Source organism: Lepus europaeus, chromosome X (assembly GCF_033115175.1).
Source record: "Lepus europaeus isolate LE1 chromosome X, mLepTim1.pri, whole genome shotgun sequence".
NCBI classification, from domain to species: domain Eukaryota; kingdom Metazoa; phylum Chordata; class Mammalia; order Lagomorpha; family Leporidae; genus Lepus; species Lepus europaeus.
In genome coordinates, this window is record NC_084850.1 from 92,779,523 (window position 1) to 92,805,961 (window position 26,439).

General features: G+C 39.8%; 2 protein-coding genes across 2 annotated transcripts in view; one reads left to right on the forward strand and one right to left on the reverse strand.

Moving 5' to 3' along the window:
- Positions 1 to 1,958: 1,958 nt before the first annotated feature.
- LOC133752762 (folliculin-like) lies at positions 1,959 to 18,078 on the reverse strand. The gene is given in 2 exon segments (XM_062183098.1): positions 1,959 to 3,100; positions 18,036 to 18,078. Coding segments are annotated over 2 exon segments (1,134 nt in total). The 3' UTR covers positions 1,959 to 2,009.
- Positions 18,079 to 18,383: 305 nt separating this feature from the next.
- Positions 18,384 to 26,439, forward strand: part of LOC133752763 (vascular endothelial growth factor receptor kdr-like) — a 301,002-nt gene continuing 292,946 nt past the window's right edge. The window contains exon 1 of the mRNA XM_062183099.1: positions 18,384 to 18,508. Within this exon, the coding sequence (XP_062039083.1) occupies positions 18,384 to 18,508 (125 nt within the window). The remainder of the gene's footprint in view (positions 18,509 to 26,439) is intronic.

The window sequence follows — 26,439 nt, forward strand, 5'->3', positions numbered from 1 at the left end:
CCTATGTGGGGGCAGGGGCCCAAGCACTTGGGCCATCATCTGCTTCTTTCCCAGGCACATTAGCAGGGAGCTGGATTGAAAGTGGAGCAGCCAGGACTCCAATGGTACCCATATGGGATGTTGGTGCAGGAGGCCAGAGCTTTAACCTGCTGACCCACAATGCTGTTTCTCCCTTGCCCCTCCTTTTTAAATTCTTGTAATAACATACTTTCAATTTACTTTATGATCACAGGTTTAATGCACCACTAACCATCATGTTCAACAAGCAAAAAGTAGAAAGACCAGTGTTTCAAAGAATGTAGACAAGGACTATAAACAGTAATTGAATCATAAGATGTCATTTTCATTCTTAAACTTAAAATAGTTTTTTGTGTTCTACGTTAACTATCACATATCAGAGATAACATATGACATTTGTCTTTTGGGGACTGGCGTATTTCATTAAGCATAATGGTCTCTAGTTGCAGTCATGTTGTTGCAATTCAGGATTTCATCCTTTTTTATGTCTGTGTTTTTGGGGTCTTATTAAAAAAAACCTTCAATCACAGAGGTATCTTGTGGTTTTTCCCTTATGATTTCCTCTAATAGTTTCAGAGTTTCAAGTTATATTTAGGTGTTTGATCCATATTTGAGTTTGTGTGTGTGTGTGTGTGTGTTGTGAGAAATAGGAGTCTACATTTATTATTCTGCTTATAGATAGCCAGTTTCCCCAACACTATTTACTGGCGATATTCTCTTTTCTCCAATATATCTGTTATTGGTAGCCTTGTTCTCTGTTTTGTTCCTTTAATCTATATGTCAATTTTTATATCACTACCAAGCTGTTTTGCTTACTATAGCTTTGTATTATATTTTGAATTCAGGTAATATATTTTCAGCTTTGTTCTTTTTGCTCAAGATAGTTTTGGTTATTCAGGGTCTTTTTGTTGTTCTATGAAAACTTTTGGAATTGTTTTTTCTATTTCTATGAGGTATGTCATTGGTATTTTGATGGTTATTTCACTGGAAATCACTTTAGGTAGTAGGAATATTTTAACAATGTTAACTTTTTCAATAAATGGACCTGAGATGAGTTCCAACTTTTGTGTTCTCTTCAATTTCTTGCCAATGTTTTATAATTTTTATTGTTGGAGGTATTGAACTTCTTAGGTTAAATTTATTCCTAAATATTGTATGTGTTTTTAAGCTATTACATATGGCATTTTTTAATTTACTTTTCAGCAAATTCATGACTGCTGAACAGATATCTTATTGACTTTTGTATATCGATTTAATGCCTTGCAACATTACTGAATTTGTTGTTTTTTTTTTTTTAAATGAAGTCTTTGGGTTTTTCTACGTATAATTTCATGTTTTTTTTTTTTAACAGCTTAGAAAAATACTTTATTGTGTTTCAATGTTTTGGCCTCCTACAGAGAGCCAGTCATATAAACCTGGTCTTCGTGTTAAAACATAAATTAAAAGAACACAAAAACAAACTACAAACAGATCAGCAAACTGCCAACCTCTCCAACCTCACGAGCGCTCATGGAGGCAGTGGGGCCGGGGGAGGGGCGTGAAATGGTCACGGGTGACGGCATCGCGGGAACTGCTGGGAACTGCTGCTGCAGCCCTGGCGGCACAGGGGGCAGGCACCCCCCCACCACTGTGCTCCTGCGGCAAGGATGGTGGCTCCACTGCCGCTGCAGGCAACCCCCCCCCAGGAGACAAGTCCATGAGCCTCGGGGCGCGCATTCCCACAGCGCAGGGGCAGGGACGAGCACGACGTCACTGCGCAGACCCAGGAAGCTCGCGCTCGGCTCGGGACCCTGCAGAGAGGTCGCGGCCACGCCGGCGGCCACGCCGGCACAGGCCCACTCTGCCCGAGTCCCTGGGAGGCACCAGCTGCGTGTGCCCCTGAGCCCTCCCCGTCACGGGCGCCCCAGCGCCGGGCCCGGTCCCCATCCCCACGACCCCGCGTTCCTAGGGGACGCACTCTGTGCCAGCCACCCCTCCGGCTGGGACGCGGGTCAGCTCCGCGCCTCGGAGGCCGTGGGGCTGCGGACGGTGGACATGAGGTGCGACTTGTAGGTCTTGCTCAGGCCGGTCATCCAGAACTTGAGCAGTTTTACGTTGTCCTCCTCGGCCGCACCCAGCACGCTCAGGAGCCGCTGCGTATCCTCTTTGGGCCGGCTGTCTACCTTGGTGAACTTGAACAGCACCTTCACTTTGTTCATCCACTCCTCCTTGAGGCAGACGAGGCACTGGTCCACCACGTCCACAGACAGATTCTAGTTGGTCAGAGCCGCTTCGATCTTGTTCAGGATGGTGGGGCCCACTCGGTCCGCGGCCACGGGGCTCCCGCTGGTCACCATGAACTCATACTTGCTCAGAGGCTGCTCGTCCTCGCGGCCGGCCGGGAGGAGGGTGGAGCGGGGGGCCGTGTGGACCTCCACGACGACAGCGAACTCTGAGGACAGCACGTGGGCGGGGACCTGCACCTGCGGGCTGAGACCCAGGAAGTTGCAGCAGTAGGCCTCCTCGTACTGGCTGCTGTACGGGATGATGCGCACGCAGCCCACCGGCAGCATGGTCCGGAGGACCTCGAACGCCGAGTGGACCAGGTCCACGTCTCTGCTTTTCCAGATCACCTGGTTCCCCATGAGCACGTGCCAGGCCAGCATGCGGAAGGACTGGGCGCCCAGCACCTGTCTCATGTGTCGCAGCGACTTGAAGCCGGTCGGCTTGCGGGGCTGCCAGCTGCCGCGCTCCGAGAGCAAGGACGAGTCTGTCGGGCACTTGGTCAGCTCCCGCCCGTCGGCGCCCCCGGGCAGCACGGGGGCCTTCTCCTCCTCCTCGGCCTCCGAGTTGTCCCAGCTCTCCGACTCCTCTTCCAGGTCGGCCAGCTTCTCCATCTGCACCAGGGTGTCCTCGGTCGGCGCGCCTTCCAGCAGCTTCTCTGTCAGCCGGCTGCCGCACGCTTTCAGGAGCCAGGCGAAGGAGGTGTGCAGGCAGGCCCACAGGTTGTCGTCGCTGGTCAGGGACGTGAGCCAGCGCGCCGCGTTGCCGTGCCGCTGGTGCAGGAAGGGCGTGAAGGCCGTGTTCATCTGCTGTGATTTGACTTTTCAGTTTGGATGACCTTTATTTCTTTGTCATTGCTGATTCTTCTAACATTCGTAGCAGTGTGTTGAATAAAAGTGTTGAAGATAGACAAGCTTTTCTTTCTCCGGATCACAGAGAAAACAATTTCAGCTTTTCCCTATCAAAATGTCGGCTGTTGATTTGTCATTTATAGCTTTCATTGTACTGAAGGATGCACCTTCCATATCCAAGTTTTGGAGAGTTTTTTTTTTATCATGAAAGAATGTTGGATTTTTTAAAATAATTATTTATTTATTTATTTGAAAGTCAGATACATAGAAAGAGAGACAGAGAAAGAGATCTTCCATTCGCTAGTTCACTCCCCAAATGGCCAGAATGGCTGGGGGTGGGCCAGGCTGAAGCCAGAAGCTTGGAACTCCCTCTGGGTCTCCCACGTGGGTGTCAGGGACTCAAGTACTTATACCATCTTCTGCTTATTTCCCACGTGCATTAGCAGGGAGCTGGATTGGATGTGAAGCAGCCAGGACTATAATGGGCACTTATATGGGTTGTCAGAATTATAGGTAACCTGCTGCACTACAACACTGACCCCAGGAAAAATTTATCAAATGGTTTTTCTTTTTTTAAAGAGTTATTTTATTTATTTGAAAGACAGAAGTACAGAGAGAGGTAGAGACAGAGAGAGAGGTCTTCCATTCGCTGGTTCACTCCCCAGTTGGCTGCAATGGCCAGAGCTGTGCTGATCTGAAGCCAGGAGCCAGGAGCTTTCTCCAGGTCTCCCACGCAGGTGCAGGGGCTCAAGGACTTGGGCCATCTTCCACTACTTTCCCAGACCATAGCAGAGAGCTGGATTGGAAGAGGAGCACCGGGGACTAGAACCAGCGCCCATATGGGATGCCGGCACTTCAGGCCAGGGCTTTAACCCTCTGCACCACAGCGCTGGCTCTCAAATGCTTTTTCAAATCTATTGAAATGATCAAATAGCTGTTGATCTTCATTCTGTTGTTGTGAAGCTTCATAATTATTCATACATGTATTCATTTGCATATATTGAATCGTCCTTGCATCCCTGGGAAGAATCCAAGTGTAATGGGGTACAGTTTTTGTGATGTGCTGTTTGACTTAATTTTACAGTATTTGTTTGATAAATTTGCATGCATGTTCATCAGCAATATTTCAACTTTGAACTGATGTTGGCTTGCAGTTTTCTTTTTTTGTTGTGGTTTTGTCTGGATTTTGTATCATAGAATGCAGTTTAGAAAAATTCCCTCCTTTCCAAATTTTTGGAACAGTTTGAAAATAATTAAAATTAGTTCTTAAAAGCTTGGTTTAAAAAAAAACTGAAGAAATCTAGTTTTAGGATTTTCTGTTTTGGAAGACTTTATTACTGCTTTAGTTTTGTTATTCATTTTTTATCTTCTCAGGTTTTCTATTTCACCATGGTTTAATTTTTGAAGGTTGTATGTGTCCAGTAATGAAATAAAAGATATTTACATTTACAACAAACCATTTGTCTATTTTTGTCTTTATTGCCTGTGCTTCTAGAGCTCTTATACAAGAAATCTTTGCCTATTCCAATGTCTTGCTGTGTTTCCCCTATGTTTTCCACTAGTGATTTGATGGTTTCAGGTCTTAGACTTAGATCGCCTGATCCACTGTGAGTTGATTGGTAAGGTAGGGTTCTTGTTTCATACTTCTGCATGCAGGTACCCAATTTTCCCAGCACCATTTGTTAAAAGGACTATCATTTCTCCAGGGAATGATTTAACTTGTTTGTCAAATATTGTTTTGTGGTTAATGTGTGGATTAATTTCTGGGCCCTGTAGACTGTTCCACTGGCCAACAAGTCTATTCTTGTATAAATTTTCAGAAATTTTTAAAAATTTATCTTTTATTTCATTATTGGACATTGGTCATTCTGGAAGAGGTTGTTTAATTTCCATGTATTTATATAATTTGTTTTAGAGTACACATTTATTCCTATAAAGTTCTATATTAGGATTGCTTTTCCTGCATCCTGTAAATTTTTTTATGTTTCATTTTAATTTGTTTTTATCTTTTTTGATAGGCAGAGTGGACAGTGAGAGAGAGAGAGAGACAGAGAAAGGTCTTCCTTTTCCATTGGTTCACCCCACAATGGCAGCTCCAGTGGCGTGCTGCGGCCTGCGAACCGCACAGATCTGAAGCCAGGAGCCAGGTGCTTCTCCTGGTCTCCCATGCGGGTGCAGGGCCCAAGGACCTGGGCCATCCTCCACTGCACTCCCGGGCCACAGCAGAGAGGACAGGAAGAGGAGCGACCAGGACAGAATCCGACACCCTGACCAGTACTAGAACCCGGGGTGCCAGCGCCACAGGCGGAGGATTAGCCTAGTGAGCCGCAGTGCCGGCTTGTTTCATTTTAATTTGTCTCAAGATATGTTTTGGCTTCCTTATTAATTTTGTTCATGGCTCACTGGTTGTTCAGGAGTACTGATTAATTTCTACATTTTTGTACTATCAAGTTATTGTCTGTGATTCTTAGAGTCACACATTTATGATCAGAAAAGATACTTGATGTGATTTAAATTTTCTTAGATTTGTTGAGGCTGGTTTTGTTTTCTTACATGCCATCTATCCTACAGAAAGTTCTGTGTGCTTGAGAATATGTATAAAATTTCTTGGAGGGGCGGATGATACACGTAGTGGTTAAGATGTTTCTTGAAACATCCATATCTCATTTCAGAATGCTTGGTCTGAGTCCTAACTCTTCACCTGATTGCAGCTTACTGCTATTTCATACTCTCGGGCAATTAGGCCCCTGCCACCAATGTTGGAGATGAGATTTGAATTCTCTACCTCTCACATAAATTAAATAAATAAATAAACTCGTGGAAAATGGAATTAAGGTATGAATTTAATTTAACACAAAATATTTTGAAATTCATGAATTTTTTCATAAAACATATTCCATAAACTCTAATCTCTAATATTCCTATTTTAACTGTCTAATATTCCTGTTTGATAAAAGCTTACTAGACAAAAATACAAAGAAAAAAACAGACATTTGAAAAATACATATTTATGGAGTATTATGCTTTAATGCATTATAAATTGTGAAATGTCCAATCAGGGAACATATGTCTATTTCTTTAAACATTTAACATTTCTTTATTGCAAAAATATATACAATGTTATCTTCTAATTTATTTTTTTAATTTTTATTTATTTGGAAGAGAGAGAGGGGAGGGGAGGAAGGAAGCAAGGAGGGAGGGAGGGAGAGAGGGAGGGAGGAAAAAAGGAAAGAGAAAGAATCTTTTATATACTCATTTACTTCCTAAACAGCTGCAACAGCCAGATCTGGGCCAATCCAAAGCTTGGCCATCACTGTCTCCCACGTAAGTAAAAGGGGCACAACTTGGGCCATCTTCAGAAGGCTGGATTAGAAATGGAGCAGCCTGAACTCAAACTGATATGGGATGCAGGTGCTGCAAATGGTGGCTCAATCCACACACTGCACTGCAACTTGTCCACACACCACCTTTTTTTTTCCTCCAACCATGTATTTTCAAATAGCTGGTATCTGAGATCACAGATTCCTTCTTACTGATCCATTCTGCTAATAATGCCTTGTGTCATGTTTTCAGTTTCACTTAGTGTACTTTAAGCTTGAAGTATTTCTGCCTCGTGTTGTTCAATTACTCTTATATCAGTTCTCTCTAATAGAATATTAAATAATTTCTAGATGTTCTTTAAAGTTGTTAAGTTTCTTTAAAACGGCTATTTTGAAATCTTTATCTGAGCATTTGAAATTTTTAATTACTAATTGGTTGGCTTCTACATCTTCGTTTTGCTTTTTTTTTTATTTTTTTTTTAACTTTTATTTAATGAATATAAATTTCCAAAGTACAGCTTATGGGTTACGATGGCTTCCCCCCTCCCGTAACTTCCCTCCCGCCCGCAACCCTCCCCTCTCCCGCTCCCTCTCCCCTTCCATTCATGTAAGGATTCATTTTCAATTCTCTTTGTACACAGAAGATCAGCTTAGTATATATTGGGTAAAGCTTTCAACATTTTGCCCATATAGCAATACAAAGTGAAAAAAACTACCATTGGATTACTAATTATAGCATTAAATAACAATGTACAGCACATTAAAGACAGAGAACCCACATGATTTTTTTTTCAAATTAATTAACTTTCTATGCCATTTCCCCTTCAATACCAGGTTGTTATTTTTTTTTTCATTTCCAATTCTCTTTATATACAGAAGATCACTTCAGTATATCATTAGTATAGAGCTCATCAGTTTGTGCCCACACAGAAACGCAAAGTATAAGGATAAAGTATTACATTCTATATCTAGAGTCAGGACCTAAGCTGATTGCTTTTTAGATGAGGTCATGGTTCCCTGGAAATTCTTGACACTTCTTAGCTTATGACATCTTGTGTATATTGATAGATTCAGTTTAGTAATTTGTATTCATTTGTGGCTGTCCTATAAATTCTAAGCAATCTGTTTATTTTATCTGAATCTATGGATACCTCTGCTATTTCAACAGCATCTTAAGTCAAATTTTGCCTCAAATCCACTGTGTGTGTGTGTGTGTGTGTAACAGTTTCAGTTTCAATCCTAAAATACTTTCTGGCTCAACTGTATCCTGAATGTGCAGTTGGTGTGTTGTTCAGAATTAACTAGCAAAGTACTTACAAATAGGCATGATGTCCCTACAAACATCTTTCTGGGGATGAAGTAGGCTCAAACTTTTTGTCTTGCGCCCACCAATGAAATGATGCTAGATTATGCCTAGATCCCACAATTTACCTTGGTAGCCTCAGGGAAGGACCAAAACCCACCCTACTGTACTGTGTACACTGATGAGGTTGACTAACTGCCCAATACCACTCTAATACCACTCTTTTCAGTCATTGGTTATCCTGGCTGGGATATACAATTGAGAAACTACAGCCAGACAATTTCACTTGTCACTGAAGTAGGTCCTGAAGCTCTGTCTTGCAGGCATGGCTTGGGACAGTGATTGTTTGGATCTGCTCATTGTTAGGTTCTACTATTCTGGCATTGAAACCCAAAAAAGAACTGTAGTTTCTTCCTGCTTGTTCAAGGCTGTAATAGAGGCAGACCTTCAGCTATTCATGAACTAGATGGGTTACACTTGAGTCTAACATTCATTAGTCCCTATGCAATATTGGTGGTTCACACAAGGTCCATGTGAGAGTGTAGGTCTCTGCTCAATATTGGGGCAATTCCAGAGATGCTGCTCATAGGCATTTGTCTAGGGATGTGGACCATTAGGACTTGCCTAGTTTTGGGATTTATAGTCAACTATTGAGTACTAAGATACTACCCCATGGCTCCTTATTTATTGTCTTCTCAAGGTTGGAAGAAATCCTCTTATTCTACTAGTACTGGAAGAAATATTTTGTATATGTTCACTGGTCCAATTTCTCTAAACTGTAACTCAAGTCCAAGATTTTTCTTATTGATTTTCTGTCGCAAAAATTTATCTGTTTCTAAAAATGGTATATTTAATTCTCCTAGTTTGTACTTCTGACTCTATTTCCCTTCAGAGAAACATATTGATTTATACATTTCGAATTTAGTGTACACATTTATTTATAATTGTTATATTCTCTTCATTAATTGACTCCTTTATTATTATGTAATGGCTTACTTTGTGTCTTCTGACAGTTTTCATCTTAAAATCTGTCTTTTTCTAAGCATATCTATCCTATGGTCTCTTCGTTTCCATTTTCATGAAATATATTTTCTCCCTTCACTTTCAGTCTATGTGTGTTCTTCAAGGTAAAGCGAATCTCTTACAGGTGGTAAATAGTCAAGTCTTCTTTTTTTAAAAATCTATTCATGCACTCTCTGTGTTTTGTTTTGAGAATTTAATATATTTGCATTTAAAGTAATTATTCATATATAAATATTTGCCATTGCATTTTGTTAATTATTTTCTGTTCATTTGTTATACCCTGTGCTCATTTTTTCCACACTTGGTATCTTTCTTCATGACCTGATGATTTCATACAGTGACATGTTTTGATCACTTTATCTTTTGTGTATCAAGTGTAGATTTTTTTCTTTGTGGGTATCATGAAGCTTACTTAAGTCATCATGTAGTCACAATAGTCTATTTTTAGCTGATAACAACTAGATTTTAATTACATACAAAATCCCTAAACATTTGATACCTCTATCTAAAATTTTTGTGAGTCATGGTTTTCAGTTTTGTGTGGTTTTACCCATTAACAAGTTACTGCAATTCTTATTATTTGTAATATTTCTGTCTTTTAACCTTTTTATTTTATTTATGTGAAAGGAAGAGTTACAGAGAGAGAGAGAGAGAGACAGAGACAGAGAAAGAGATCTTCCATTTGCTGGTTCACTCCCCTGATGGTTGCAATGGCCAGGGCTGAGGCAAGTTGAAGCCAGAAGCCTGGAACTCTATCTGAGTTGTCTATATCAGGGTATACACATATAAGGCTGCACAGTCCAGCTTCAGATGCTCACATGGTAGTGGGGACAGATGCTAATTGGTGACAAGGTTAATGTATAATAGCATGAACAAAGTACAGGTGACTGTTGGCATGCATTTTATGAGCACACATGAGGCATTGAGAGTTGGTGATGGGGTTGGCTGATTTGCTCAAGAGCAGAGATATAAGAATTCTATATATTTATTCTCTTATTCTTACTTACGGGTAGTAACCATTCTAGTTGGAATATGATGACATCTCACTGTGGTTTTCACTTATATTTCCCTGATCGCTAGTGACCCTGAGTAGTTTTTCATGTATGTCTTGAACATTTGTATTTCTTCTTTGAAAAATGTCTACTTATATCCTTTGCCCACTTCTGAGCTGGATTCTTTGTTTTGTTTAACATCCGAAGCTCCTTATACATTCTGGATATTAATCCTTTATTAGATGCATAATTTGCAAATATTCTTCCCATTCTGCTGGTTGTCTTCATTTTGTTCACAGCAAATGTATGCTGTGCAGAAATTTCTTACTTTGATATAATTTCATTTGCCTACTATTTATTTTATATCCTGTGCTTTTGGGATCTTCCCCAAGAAGTCACTGTTTAGGTCACTGTCTTGGAATATTTCCCTTGTGTTGATATTTCTTCTAGTAGTTTGATAGTTTCAGTTAGAAAATTTATATTCTCAATCTGTTTTGAGTTGATTTTTATATGGGGTATAAGTTAGGGATCTTGTTTCAAACTTCTGCATGTGGAATCCAATTATCCCAACAGCATTTATTGAAGATAATATCCTTTTTCCAGAGAATATTTTCAGCATATTTATCAAGGATAAATTGGTCAAAGATGAGTGGATTTATTTCTGAGGTTTCTGTTCTGTTCTGATCTACGTGTCTATTTTTATGCCACTACCAAGCTATTTTGGTTAAAATAGCTCTGTGGTATATTTTGCAAGCTTATATTCTGATACCACTAGCTTTCTTTCTATTGCTCAAGATTGCTTTGAGGGGGCCGGCGCCGTGGCTCACTTGGTTAATCTTCCGCCTGAGGTGCCAGCATCCCACCCATATGGGTGCCGGATTCTAGACCTGGTTGCTCCTCTTCCAATCCAGCTCGCTGCTGTGGCCAGGGAGGGCAATGGAGGATGGCCCTAGTCCTTAGGCCCCTGCACCTGCATGGGAGACAAGGAGGAAGCAACTGGCTCCTGGCTTCGGATCAGTGCAGTGCAGGCCGTTGTGGTCAGTTGGGGAGTGAACCAACGGAAGGAAGACCTTTCTCTCTGTCTCTCAAACTGTCCAAAATTCTACCTGTTAAATAAATAGAAAAAAAGATTGCTTTGAACATTCAGGGTTTTTGTGTTTTCATATAAACTTTAGGATTTTTTAATAGTTCTATAAAGAATGTTATTGGTATTTTGGGATGGGTATTGCATTTAATCTGTAAATTGTTTTGGGTAGTATGAGCATTTTGATAATGCTAATTTCTTTTTTTTAAATTTTTTTATTTATTTTATTTATTTATTTTTAACAGGCAGAGTGGACAGTGAGAGAGAGACAGAGAGAAAGGTCTTCCTTTTGCCGTTGGTTCACCCTCCAATGGCTGCCGCGGTAGGCGCGCTGCGGCCAGCGCACCGCACTGATCCGATGGCAGGAGCCAGGTGCTTCTCCTGGTCTCCCATGGGGTGCAGGGCCCAAGCACTTGGGCCATCCTCCACTGTACTCCCTGGCCACAGCAGAGAGCTGGCCTGGAAGAGGGGCAACCAGGACAGGATTGGTGCCCCGACCGGGACTAGAACCCGGTGTGCCGGCGCCGCAAGGCGGAGGATTAGCCTAATGAGCTGCGGTGCCGGCCCGATAATGCTAATTTCTTACATACATTAACATGATTTTTAAGTTTTTTTGTGTTTTCTTCTTTTGTGTTTTGTAATTTTTATTTTAGGTGTCTTTTATATCCTTGGTTATATTTATCCCAAGCATTTACATATTTTGTTGCTACTGTGAAAGGGATCATTCTAATAAATTCTTTCTTATCCAGACTTTTTTTCATGTATATGGATGCTACTGATTTTTGTGTGTTGATTTTGTATTCTGCTACTTTGCCAAATTCTCTTAACAGTTCTAGTAGTCCCTTGGCATAGTCTTTTGGTTCTCATATAATAAAGAATCATGTCATTTGCAAAAAGGGATAATTTGACTTTTTTCTTTCCAGTTTGTGTACAGTTTATTTATTCTTCTTGACTAATGGTCCTGGCTTAAACTTCCAGAGCTATGTTGAATAAAAGTGGTGACATCCTTGTCTGCTTCCAGATCTTTGTGGAAATACTTCAGGTTTTTCCTCATTCAATATGATGTTGGTTGTAGGCTTGTCATATAGAGCCTTTATTTTATTGACGTATGTTCCTTCTACATCCCATTTTAAGGTTTTTCTTATGAAAGAATGCTATATTTTATCAAATGCTTTTTCTGCATCTACTGAAATAATCATGACTTTCATCCTTCATTCTGTTCATGTGATATAATCATATTTATTGATTTGTGTATGTTAAACCATTCCTTCATCCCTGGGATAAATCCTATTTGTAAGGATGGATAATCATTTTTTAAAATTTTTTTTTTATTTTTTTGACAGGCAGAGTGGATAGTGAGAGAGAGAGACAGAGAGGAAGGTCTTCCTTTTTGCCGTTGGTTCACCCTCCAATGGCCGCTGCGGCCGGTGCATTGCGCTGATCTGAAGCCAGGAGCCAGGTGCTTCTCCTGGTCTCCCATGTGGGTGCAGGGCCCAAGCACTTGGGCCATCCTCCACTGCCTTCCCGGGCCATAGCAGAGAGCTGGCCTGGAAGAGGGGCAACCGGGATAGAATCCGGCGCCCAAACTGGGACTAGAACGCGGTGTGCTGGCGCCGCAAGGCGGAGGATTATCCAGTTAAGCCACGGCGCTGGCCTGGATAATCATTTTGATGTGGTGTTGGATTTGATTTGCTAGCATTTTACTGAGGGTTTTTGCATCCATGTTCATCAAGGATACTAGTTTATAGAATTTTTTTTTGGTATATTTTTATCGGGTTTTGGAATTAAGTTAATGTTGGTCTCACAGAATGAATTTGGAAGGGTTCTATCCCTTTCATTGTCTGGAATAGTTTGAGAAGTGTTGGTGTTAGTTATTCCTTAAAGTTTAGCAGAGTTCAGCAGTGAAGCCATTCAGTCTTAGGTTCTTCTTTGTTGGGAGACTATAAACGATTTCATCTCAACCTGGGTTATTGGTCTGTTCAGATTTTCAGTGTCTTCACATCTGTATTTTGGTAAATTTTAAAGTCCAGATATCTATTCATTTATTTTAGATTTTTTCAATTTGTCGGTGTATAGTTATTCATAATAGTTCTTAGAAATTCTTTGTGTTGTTGTGCTATCAATTGTAATAAGTCCTTTTTCATTTCTGGTTTATTGATTTGAGTCTTCTCTCTTCTTTCCTTGGTTAGTCTGGCTAATGGTTTATCAATATTGTTTTTTTTTCAAATAACCAGCTCTTCATTTCATTAATCTTTTATATTTTTAAATGTATAATCTCTTTATTTCTCCTCTAATTTTTATTATCTCTTTCCTTCTGCTAATTTTGGGTTTAATTTGTTCTTGTTTTTCTATGTCCTGAAAATGCATTGTTAGATTATTTGATTCCTTCTTCCTCTTTTTTAATGAAGACACTTTTTGCTATAAATTTTTCTCCTAACACTGTTTTTGCTGTATCCCATAAATTTAGATATGTTCTATTTCCATTTTAATTAGTTTCAAAGTATTTTTAAATTTCCCCTTTGATTTCTTCAATGATTCAGGAGCAAGCTGTTCAATCTCCATTTATTTGCATAATTTCCAGAGTTCTTTGTGGGACAAGGAAGGCTAATATCACTGCCATTTTTCTGATATTACTTACCCACATATTCCATTTTGTTGTTAGTTATTCACATTTAGTGCATATTCTTATCTTCTCTTATTATCTGTCTCTGTCAACATAACTAAATATCAATTTTGTTTAAAATTATAAACTCATCAACCAACAAGAGGCACGTGCTTACTTCACAGTATTTTTGAAAGCACCTGTAGGATTTTACAAGTATTTAACCCTTTAGGCCTCTGGGGCTTTCTCATTAAGATAACTATCATGTCTAGTAACACAAGATCATTAGACTTTTTAATTCTCAAACATTTGTATTAATAGCATTTTCCATTATAGAAACTTAAAATTTGGTACCACGTCACATCTTGACAGTACTTCTAATATAATCCAAATAGCCTGATTAGTTGGTGTCTCTATAAGATGAGAGACATAGGTCCTTCGATTTTTTCAGTTGGGCCAAACTGGAAAAACCAAAGTCCAAGATTTACTGGAAATTTTAGAGACCAGATTGTTTGAAACTTTGATTTTTTTGAATGCCTGTCAAGAATGCCAAGAAGGCTCACAATCCAAAATAGCTGCTAGAAATAAGATTCCTTAAAATCATGACATAACATAGACCAAATTTGATCATTGTTACAAGGCGATTATTCAAATCTTTGAAAATAAGCACATATTTAAATAACCCATAGCTCTTAATAAATAAAAATTCAGCTGTTTTTGAACAATTAGAATTTAACAGACATCAAGAGAACATAATAGATTACTTTAACACATTGCTTTAACAGAGCATCAGAGTTTAATTCTATGTCAAAGAGAAATTGAGCTTCTTGTGATCTTTTGCTGCAAGGTTTCCTTCCTTTACCTTCTTTCATATTGATGACTGTGTTTCTGTGTTTCTGTGTGTAACACATCTTTAAGCATCCTTTTCAGGGCAGGACTAGTGGCAACAAATTCTTTCAGTTTCTGTTTGCTATGAAAAGTCTTAATTTCACCTTCATTCACAAATGAGAGCTTTGCAGGATATAATATTCTGGGCTGGCAGTTTTTCTCTCTTAGTACCTGGGCTATGTCTCGCCATTCCCTTCTAGCTTGTAGGGTTTCTGATGAGAAGTCTGCTGTGAGTCTAATTGGAGATCCTCTGAGAGTAATCTGATGTTTCTCTCTTGCAATTTTAGAATCTTTTCTTTATGTTTCACTGTGGTGAGTTTGATTACAACATGTCGTGGTGAGGATCTCTTTTGGTCATGTTTATTAGGGGTTCTATAAGCTTCCTGTACTAAGATGCCTCTGTCCTTCTCCAAACCTGGGAAATTTTCTGCTAGTATCTCACTGAAAATGCCTTCTAATCCTTTCTCCCTCTCCATGCCTTCAGGAACTCCCAGGACCCGAATGTTAGGTTTTTTAATAGTATCCTGTAGATTCCCGACAATATTTTTTAGATTTCTAATTTCTTCTTCTTTTCTTTGGTTTGCCTGTTTCCTTTCCTGTTCTCTGTCTTCTAAGTCCGATATTCTCTCTTCTGCTTCGCCCATTCTGTTTTTAAGGCTCTCTAATGTGTTTGTCATTTGATCTATTGAATTCTTCATTTCATTATGATTTCTCGTCACTTTCACAGTTTCTTGTTCCACTAGTTGTTTCATTTCATTTTGATTCCTCCTTAATATTTCATTTTCACGAGAGAGATTTTCTATCTTGTCCATTAAGGATTTCTGTAGTTCAAGAATTTGTTTTTGAGAACTTCTTAATGTTCTTATCAATTTTTTGAGATCTGCTTCTTGCATTTCTTCGATCTCATCATCTTCATAATCTTGAATTGGGGTGTCTTTTTCATTTGGGGGCGTCATAGTGTCTTCCTTGTTCTTGTTACCTCGGTTTTTGCGTTTGTTGTTTGGCATGTTGGAGATATTTGGTTTCTTCACTGTGGTATTTTTTCTTACTATACTATGGCTCTATATTAAGTGTACTGTCTGCTTTTGGTGGAGCCTTAGAGGCTTGAGATGAGTGTGGCCTGAGAGCTGTGTTTGGTTCCTCAGGGTTGAGAGTGTGTCAAAGGTGACACTCCCAGGTTAGGCATGGTAAATCAATTTCTTTCTTTCTTTCTTTCTTTCTTTCTTTCTTTCTTTCTTTCTGATTCAAAAGGGAAGTAATTCTGCACAGGTGAATGCACAGCTGAACGTAATTGGAGGTAGTTAGCAGGCGAATAATATATCCACAGGAGCCAGAGATCAGAAGCTCTTTCCCAAGGACCACACAGGGAATCTGTGCTGCCCTCGGTGTGGGCTCCAATTCTCCTGCAGTCTCCCACTGGGTTGCCAAGTTAGATCCTAATCTCCTGTTATTTCACAATCCCCCCCCCCAGAGTCAGGTTTTTCTGCTAGGCTCAGGGCTGGTGCAGACCTGAGGTCGCCCTGCTTATGATGTATGTCCAAAATGGCGCCTGCTCTTTGTCTTGCTTGCCTTTGAGTGGTGAGCAGAGAGAGAGAAACTCGTGTCCATATCGGTCACTTGTTTTTCCCTCTCTCTTTTAGTTAGCCTGGTGAACTTTTCCCCATGGAGTTTCAAGGCTCGTTCCCTCTAGTCTCCTCTTTCTGCTTTCCTGCTCGTGTCTCGGGCTATTGAGGTTCGGCTCACCTTGTTTTCCAGCACTGGTGTGTTGATTTTGCTGCTGATTTCCCGAACTTGGGCTCCCACGCTCTCCACGCAGGTCCACTGTGAATCACTAGTTCCAGAAGAATTTCCTCTGCTGTTTCTTCCCCTACTCTTCCTTGACCCTGCAGTATCTACACTTGTATTAAACTGTGTCTTCCCGGAATATCAGTGTGCTCCCTTCCGATTCCACCATCTTGCCGCTCTACATTAGGGTTTGGTTTTCATGTCATACTTTGTACTTGTTTTGCAAAATGTATAATGACATTCATCCATCATTATAGTATCTTATGAAATAGTTTCATAGCCTGAAAATCCTCTATATGTCTTCAGTTCATGCCTCACTCTGCTCCCTAACACTGGAAACCACCAATCCTTTTACTAGCACCTAAATTTTATTGTTTTCAAAATATATATAGTTGAAATCATAGTTGTAGCTTATTCAAATTGATTGCCATCTTTCACTTAGTAATACTCATTTAAGTTTCCTCCAAGTCTTGACTTTACAGTTCATTTCTTTTTAGCTGTAAATTATATTTTATGTCTGGGTGTACCAAATTTTATTTATCCATTCACCTCCTGAAAAATATCTTGGTTGCTTTTAAGTCTCAACAATTATGAATAGAGTTATTATGAACATCTGTGTAGTGGTGTTTTAGGGAACATATTATTTTCCTTTCATTTGAAACAACAATATGATACCACTACATACTTATCAGAATGGCTGAAATCGAAAACAGTGACAACACCAAATGCTGGTGAGGATGTGGAGCTACAGGGAAACTCATTCATTTTGGTATGAATACACAGTGGAATGGACACTTTGAAAAATAGTTTGGTAGTATTTACAAAGCAAAACACATAGTTATCGATCAAGAAAATGCACTTCTTGACATTTATCCAAATGATATCACTCTTCTTTCTCATTGTGGGCTATAAATCTCCCTTGAAGTACTTCCTCTAATGCATTCCATTAACTTTTTGGTGACTGTGTGTTAACTTAATCCCTATGTATTTTTTAATTCCCCTTGTGATTTATTTTTTCTTTTGTATTTTTGTATATTCTTTTATTACTCATGCCTTCTAAACACCTCCATTATTCCTCGTGATTTATTGTTTGACATATAATCTGCTTGAGAGTGTGATGTGCAATTTCTATATGTGAATTTTCCAGGTTTTCCTCTGTTACTGATTTCTAGCTTCATTTCTCTAGGATCTAGATATTTTGTATGACTTAAATATTTTTAAAATGTTGAGATTTGTTTTATGGCCTGAAGTATAATCTATCCCAAGGACTTTTCCAAGTGCATTTGAGAATAATGTATATTCTGTTGTTGTTGAGTATTCTACAATGTTGTTAGAGTTAGTTTGTAGTGAAGTGATTTAAAGTAAATGAAATTTATGAACATACTGCATTTCCAGCACCAGGTATGTTTTACTACTTTCTACAATTTTCTAAAATATGTCTCATGAACCTTAATTTTTTTATGAAAGCAATGTCAGTAGCCATGACAAATATTAGCATTTCTGTGGCTTCGTGCGTTAAGCATTTATTTCTAATTCATGGAAGAGTCTTACACAGGTGGTTTTGGTTGTAGATAGTGATGTAGCTTTCATCCACACTATCCTTCAGGAATTCAAACTCTTAGGGCTCTACTATCTTCAATAAACAGCATCTAAAATTGTGTCCAGAGTGGTCTCTATTCCAAATAACTGCATAGACGACTAAATACAAGCAGTTTGAATGAGTCTGGCTTGTAAATGGCCGACCTTTCACATTCCGTTGGTGAGAACTTAGCAGACTGCCTTATGTTATGGCAAGGGAAGCTGGGCTATGTACCCAAGAGAAAGAAAGAGCTGGCTTTTAAACAGCTAGCCAGTGTTTGCCATACAAACACCTTAATATCCATACAAAAGCAAAACCCCACATTCACCTAGGTATTTTTCTACCTCATTAAATTGCATGTCTTCGTACATGTCACTTTTTGTCCCTTGCTGGCTTTATTTTCTGTACAGGACTCAATTGTAAATTCAGCTTCCTTACCAGCATGCCAGGGGGCTTTAAAACACAGCAGCTGAATACACAATGCAATTTTGGTTCTAAGTAATTTGCTTCTGATTTTTTGGTTTATAAATCAATGTACATCTAACAGAGCATATTATTACCTCTATATTTTCCTGTCACAGAGATAGTGTATTTTGTTTATAATGGGTGAACATGGGAGAGGAAACAAGTGGAAACTATGAGGAAAGATGCAACTTTTCAGAAAGCCAGAGGGATCATGGTTGGAAAAGCTGAATTTCGATCACTGGGAAAACAGTCTAGTCTTCATTCCAGGGTGGAAAGGCTGGGGCTCCTGGGCCAGTCTTGTGGAAATGGAGTCTGTCCCCAGCTCCTCACTCACAGGTGGGTTAAGGTAGAAGATCTTGCTGAATAGAGGCTCCAATTTACAACCATATGATTCTTCCAAGGATTTGAGAAAATATTAGATGAAGAAATCAGGATGCAAAATTGTATACATGCAGGACCAGCACTGTGGCTTAGCAGTAAAGCTGCAGCCTGCAGTGCAGGCATCCCATCTGGGCACCTGGGAGAAGTTCCTGGATCCTAGCTGTGGATCGGCCGAGCTCTGGCCATTGCAGCCATTTGGGGAGTGAACTAGCAAATGGAAAATTTTTTTTCTTTTTTTTTTTAACTTTTATTTAATGAATATAAATTTCCAGTGTACAGCTTATGGATTACAATGGCTTCCCCCTCCCATAACTTCCCTCCCACCCACAACCCTCCCCTCTCCCGCTCCCTCTCCCCTTCCATTCACATCAAGATTCATTTTCAATTCTCTTTATATACAGAAGATCAATTTAGTATAAAGATTTCAACAGTTTGCACCCACATAGAAACACAAAGTGAAACATACTGTTTGAGTACTAGTTATAGCATTAAATCACAATGGACAGCACATTAAGGACAGAGATCCCACATGAGGAGCATGTGCACAGTGGCTCCTGTTGTTGACCCAACAAATTGACACTCTAGTTTATGGCGCCAGTAACCACCCTAGGCTGTTGTCATGAGTTGCCAAGGCTATGGAAGCCTTCCAAGTTTGCCGACTCTGATCATATTTAGACAAGGTCATAAAAGATAGAGTGAGGATAGTAACCAATGATCCTAAGAGTGGCATTTACCAGGTCTGAACAATTATACAGCATTAAGTGGGGAAGAGGACCATCAGTACACACAGGTTGGGAGTAGAGCCATTGGTGGTAGAGTAGAGGTTATGATTACAAAGGAATGAGGCCCAAGTGCGCTAGATAGGGTCTAGAACAAAGGACAGAGTCATTATTAGAGGAGCTAAGAAAGGTGCTGTCTAAGCTACAATTAAGTTTTCTGATTGAGAGGCAAATAGAACCTGACAGAAGGGGCTTGATAATAATCTGGTGGGCTTTAGGCCTTGTAAGTTAAGAGGCCCAGACCTACCTATCTCTTCACATGGGGTATATCCTAAGGGAGGTGTGAACCTCCTAGGGGAAGGCACTCTGTTGACTTTCATTACTTGGCTAGCCTGGGAGGAGAGCTGGCCAGGTCAAGGCAGGGGGCATTTCTAACAAGAAATTTACAGTTCTGCCTGCAATGTTGCTGACCCTACTTGACCATCCCCTCAGCTGCAGTGGTCACTTTGGAAGTTGGGCTGAGTGAAGGGCTTTTCAGCTTAGAGCCAATAAGATCTGTGGCTCTGACCTGGGCATCCTTCGACTCCAGGGCAGGTCCATTTCCAGTGATCCAACTCTTGGCAGAGCTGCCAGGGCTCTTCACAAGCTGACTTCTGCTGAAGCCCAGGCTTACCACATTGAAAGCCACTGCAGTGGACTGGCCTATTGGGTCTCCTTGAGGGCAGATCACTGTACAGATCAGCCATTAATACGCCTGCCACCCATTGCTTCTGATGCCTAGCTTTCTTTTCCTCCTGGTTTGTGTTAAAGCAGACCAGAGGATGCAAGTCAAGGGAGTGCCCAAGTCCCATCTCTAATCTTTGGTGGCCTGAACTACAAGTCTATAGTCAAAGGCTTGTTCTGTAGTAGTTTTTCTAAGGTAGACAATGCCCATGAGGAAAATTATATTCTCACTTTAAAACTTTCTTTCCCTTTTGTCTGAAAGGGAGGTTTTTTTCTACTTACTGTATACTTCGCTGATGGCGAAGTGAAACTAGCTATGAGATTATTATTTAAGCTCTTATTTTGGCTATGCTATTACAGAAAAATGTTAGCCATCTCTTTTCTAAGGTCTAAAGATTAAATTGTGTGTCCTACAGATTCCTTCATAATAGAATTAGTTTCCTACCTTGAAGAGAATAGAGAAATGAAAGAACAAGTTGGGCTTAGAATAGAGAAATGAGGGAGCAAGTCCTAGATCGCTTGCTGACAATAGCAATATTACATGAATACTTAGCAAACAGTTTCAACCATTAGATAACAACTTAAGAAAACATTTCCCAGAAGGTCCAATGCCTTCTAGAAATTGTAAGAATCATGTATTTGAAAACACCTCTTAAATATCTAACATGGCGTAGTTTGTTTAACCAGTAAACTTAAGCACAACCATATAAAATGTTTTTAGTTTCATTCTACCAACAAGTTTAAAACATATGATACACAGATTCAGGTCACACATTAAAATGTATCTTTGATTGATTTTAGCAGCTTAAATTTATGGACAATCTTATCTATAAGCCATTTAAAATAAAACTCTTAATAAAATTTCCTATGTGGACATACAATATGTACACACATATAACATAGCATAATAGACCAATATAGCAATTTTAATAATAGCTTTTAAAATCTTTAACTCTTTTTGTAGATTGCCAATTGATTTGAATTGCTTTTTGTATTTAGATTACTTTAACACATTGCTTTAACAGAGCATCAGAGTTTAATTCTATGTCAAAGAGAATTTGAGCTTCCTGTGATCTTTTGCTGTGAGGTTTCCTTCCTTTACCTTCTTTCATATTGGTGACCATGTTTCTGTGTTTCTGTGTGTAACACTTCTTTAAGCATCTTTTGCAGGGCAGGACGAGTGGCAACAAATTCTTTCAGTTTCTGTTTGCTATGAAAAGTCTTAATTTCACCTTCATTCACAAATGAGAGCTTTGCAGGATATAATATTCTGGGCTGGCAATTTTTCTCTCTTAGTACCTGGGCTATATCTCGCCATTCCCTTCTAGCCTGTAGGGTTTCTGATGAGAAGTCTGCTGTGAGTCTAATTGGAGATCGTCTGAGAGTAATCTGACGTTTCTCTCTTGCACCTTTTAGAATCTTTTCTTTATGTTTCACTGTGGTGAGTTTGATTACGACGTGTCGTGGTGAAGATCTCTTTTGGTCATGTTTATTAGGGGTTCTATAAGCTTCCTGTACTAAGATGCCTCTGTCCTTCTCCAACCCTGGGAAATTTTCTGCTAGTATCTCACTGAAAATGCCTTCTAATCCTTTCTCCCTCTCCATGCCTTCAGGAACTCCCAGGACCCGAATGTTAGGTTTTTTAATAATATCCTGTAGATTCCCGACAATATTTTTTAGATTTCTAATTTCTTCTTCTTTTCTTTGGTTTGCCTGTTTCCTTTCCTGTTCTCTGTCTTCTAAGTCCGATATTCTCTCTTCTGCTTCACCCATTCTGTTTTTAAGGCTCTCTAATGTGTTTGTCATTTGATCTATTGAGTTCTTCATTTCATTGTGGTTTTTTGTCACTATCACAGTTTCATGTTCTACTAGTTGTTTCATTTCATTTTGATTCCTCCTTAATATTTCATTTTCACGAGAGAGATTTTCTATCTTGTCCATTAAGGATTTCTGTAGTTCAAGAATTTGTTTTTGAGAACTTCTTAATGTTCTTATCAATTTTTTGAGATCCGCTTCTTGCATTTCTTCAATCTCATCATCTTCATAATCTTGAATTGGGGTGTCTTTTTCATTTGGGGGCGTCATAGTGTCTTCCTTGTTCTTGTTACCTCGGTTTTTGCGTTTGTTGTTTGGCATGTTGGAGATATTTGGTTTCTTCACTGTGGTGTTTTTTTCTTGTTACACTATGGCTCTATATTAAGTGTACTGTCTGCTTTCGGTGGAGCCTTACAGGCTTGAGATGAGTGTGGACTCAGAGCTGTGTTTGGTTCCTCAGGGTTGAGGGTGTGTCAAAGATCACACTCCCAGGTTAGGCGTGGTAAATCTCTCTTTCTTTTCTTTTTTTTTTTTTTTGATTCAAAAGGGAAGTAATTCTGCACAGCTGAATGTAATTGGAGGTAGTTAGCAGGCGAATGATATACCCATAGGAGCCAGAGATCAGAAGCTCTTTCCCAAGGACCACACAGGGAATCTGTGCTGCCCTCGGTGTGGGCTCCAATTCTCCTGCAGTCTCCCACTGGGTTGCCAAGTTAGATCCTAATCTCCTGTTATTTCACCCCTCCCCCCAGAGTCAGGTTTTTCTGCTAGGCTCAGGGCTGGTGCAGACCTGAGGTCGCCCTGCTTATGACGTATGTCCAAAATGGCGCCTGCTCTATCTTGCTCGCCTTTGAGTGGTGAGCAGAGAGAGAGAAACTCGTTTCCGTATCGGTCACTTTTTTTTTTTCCTCTCTCTCTTCTAGTTAGCCTGGTGAACTTTTCCCCACGGAGTTTCAAGCCTCGTTCCCTCTAGTCTCCTCTTTCCGCTTGCCCGCTGGTGTCTCGGGCTATTGAGGTTCGGCTCACCTTGCGTTCCAGCGCTGGTGCGTTGAGTCTGCCGCTGGTGTCCCGAACTTGGGCTCCCACGCTCTCCATGCAGGTCCACTGTGAATCACTAGTTCCGGAAGAGTTTCCTCTGCTGTTTCTTCCCCTACTCTTCCTTGACCCTGCAGTATCTCCACTTTTATTAACCTGTGTGTCTTGCTGAACTATCAATGTGCTCCCTTCCTATTCCGCCATCTTGCCGCTCCTTTGCAAATGGAAAATTTATCTCTCTCTCTCCCTCTCTCTCTACCTCTGCCTCTCTGTAACTCTGCCTTTCAAATAATTAAATACATAAATGTTTTTAAAAATTCATATCCAATATATACAAAACTGATCTTTTGTATATAAAGAGAATTGAAAATGAATCATGATGTGATAGGAAGGGGAGAGGGAGCGGGAGGGGGGACGGTTGTGGGTGGGAGGAAAGTTTTGGGAGGGGGAAGCCATTGTAACCCATAAGCTGTACTTTGGAAATTTATATTCATTAAATAAAAGTTTAATTAAAAAAAATTCATATACAGGCACTGCAACTGCAGAAACAGCCAACAAAATAAAGCTCTATGTGTAGTAAAAAACTGAAAAAGACACAAACTATTTTTCTGGGGTGGTAGAACTGTAGATATTTTCCTTTTGTCTACTTGTTTATATTTAACTGACTAATGTGTAATTATCGTTATAATGAAAAAAACACTGACCTTAAAATTCTCCATTTTTTTAATAACATTTTAGAATAGAGGATAATTTTTCTGACCAAGGGCTTGTCAGTTTTTCATAGAAATGTCGCTATGTGCAAGATTTATTTACCTATCATTCAGACGCCCATAATTTGTTTGCCCCCAACTAAAAGTACTCCTTTAACCCTATTTCTTTTACTGATAACTCTACAATTTCTATACAGAAATGATCCAGCACAACAACATTGTTAGAGGGGTGACGATAAACTACAGGAATATCTTGTAGACATATTTGTATAGTAGTTATACTGTTTTTTTCTTAGATTTTATGTTGCAAAAATGAAAATAAAAGGTTTTAAAAAGGTGCTCACCTTCACATATTACACTAAATTGTGGAAACACCCATTATCCAAATGAAAATAATAACACTAAAGGCTAACAGTGGCTGGGGAAAGGGAATGATGTATAGTGAGTTGGCGGGAGGGGCTAATGCTCACTTCCAACTGTCCTTTGGCATTACTAAGGTTTCTGGGCAAAGCATACAGGGACTAATTCATCAATCAGTGAAGCAAGAAAACAAGTCAGTCTCTGTAAATAACAAAGCACCATGGCCAACATTGTGACAAAGCAGGTTAAGCCACCAATTGTAATGCCAGTCATCCCATATTAGAGTGTCTGATGTTAATGTGCCTGGGAAGATAGTAGAGGATTGCACAACTACTTCAGCCCCTGTCACCTACATGGGAGATCAAGATGGAGCTCCTGGTTCCTGGCTTCAACCTGGTGCATCTGGCATTTGGGGGATAAGCCACCGGATGGAAGATCTCTCTCTCTCTCTCTCTCTCTCTCTCTCTCTCTCATTCTCACTGTAAGATTTATTTATTTATTTGAAAGGCAGGGTTACAGAGATATATACACACACACAGAGAGAGAGAGAGAGAGAGAGAGAGAGAGAGAGAGAGAGAAAGGGAGAGAGAGATATCTTCCATCCGCTGGTTCTCTCCCAAAATGGTTGAAACAGCCAGAGCTGGGCTGGTCCGAAGCCAGGAGTCAGTAGCTTCTTCCAGGTCTCCCACATGGTGCAGGGTCCCAAGCACTTGGTCCATCTTCTGTTGCTTCCCCAGGCACATTAGCAGGGAGCCAGACTGGAAATGGAACAGCTGGGACTTGAACCAGTGTCCGTATGGGATGCAGTGTCACAGGTAGCAGCTTTGCCTGCTATGTCAGAATGCCAACCTCTTTCTCTCTCTCTTTCTCTCTCTCCCCCCTCTCTCTCTCCTTCTCTCTCTTTCTTTAACTCTGCCTTTCAAATAAATATATAAATATTTTAAGAATGTCAACTTCACTATCTACTCACTACATTCTTTCAGTAAACCCTTCATGATACTTGAGTTTTACATACTTTCAGTGACTTCAAGAAAAGTCAGCTATGGTCATTGACTTAGCTCCAATTCCAGAGGATATCTCCAAACTATTCCTTTCTACTACCTGAGTGGGCCAGGATGACTCCAGAAGTGGCCACAATTGTTGCTACTATGGCTTTCCTTATTTTCTTCCTTCTTTTATCCAACATATACTCACTGAATTTACTCTCTACCAAACCCTGCACAATGTAATAAAGAAATAATGGCATTCCCATCCTGATAGTGTCTCTATCTGTAGAGAAAATATGGAGAGCAATCTCCGGGAGTACAGAAATTACATGCAGTAGTCTGCCCCGGAAAAGGAGAGAGAGGGCCTTATACAATAAGTGCTGCTTCAAATATGTCATTAAAGAACTGAAACACTCAGCAAATGGCAAAATTATGATTAGATATCATTGGAAATATCCAGAAAAAGAGTGGACAGAGATCTGGAGCTGAAGAGAGATATTTCAGCTGTGGATAAATTGCTAGGTAATAATAATAATAAAAACCTGTTGTGGTATGTAGCTGTAATTCATTCATCACTGTGTCTTTATATTCTGTTTAACAACTATATCATTTTATTTACTTATGCCTCTCTGCCTTTATATTTGTATTATTTATAGTTTTTGTTTATAGATTTTTTTTGTTTTTCATTTATTGCTTATCACTAAGAACATCATGCATTTTTTTAGGGATACACAATAAGAGTGGCATTGCTGAATCACAGAGTATGTGATTGCTCAGTTTTACAAAATGTTAAAAGGGCAAAGATATTGTATCCATTTCCTTCTCAAAGTCAATGTGATCCAGGGGCCAGCATTGTGGCACAGCAGGTTAAGCCATCATTTGTGATGCCAGCATCCCATATGAAAGCTGCTTTAAGTCCTGGCTGCTCCACTTCCAATCAGGCTTGCTGCTAATGTGTCTGGGAAAGTAGCAGAAAATGGCCCAAGTGCTTGGGGTCCTTTTACCCATGTGGAAGATCCAGATGGAGTTTCAGGCTCTTGGGTTCAACCTAACCTATCCCCAGCTGTTGCAGCTATTTGGGGAGTCAAATGGTGGATGGAAGATCTCTTTCTCTGTCTCTTCCTCTCTCTGTAACTCTGCTTTTCAAACAAATAAATAATACTTTAAAAAACAAATTCTATATGAATCAGATTGAATTAGCTATTAGTTATTCCCCAATAAAACGGCAACCAAACAAAAAACTCCTGGTCAGTTGTGATGCTAAACTTGATGATCAGCAGCATTAAATATCTGCTCTACTTATCTCTTATTTGAAAATCTACAACTTGACCATTGTGTGTTTTGTCTTCAATTCTCCTTTTATCAATTTGTCTTTGCATAACAGACAAGACTTTTGTTTCCAAAATGCTGCTTGCTGCTTGTATTTCTTGAATTAAATTACTTCAGTGGATATCTATTGCTTACTGAGAATTACCAACTCAATTGCTAAATGGGACTTAAAGGAAATAGAAGAAACTGAAGAATGTATGCTCTAGAAA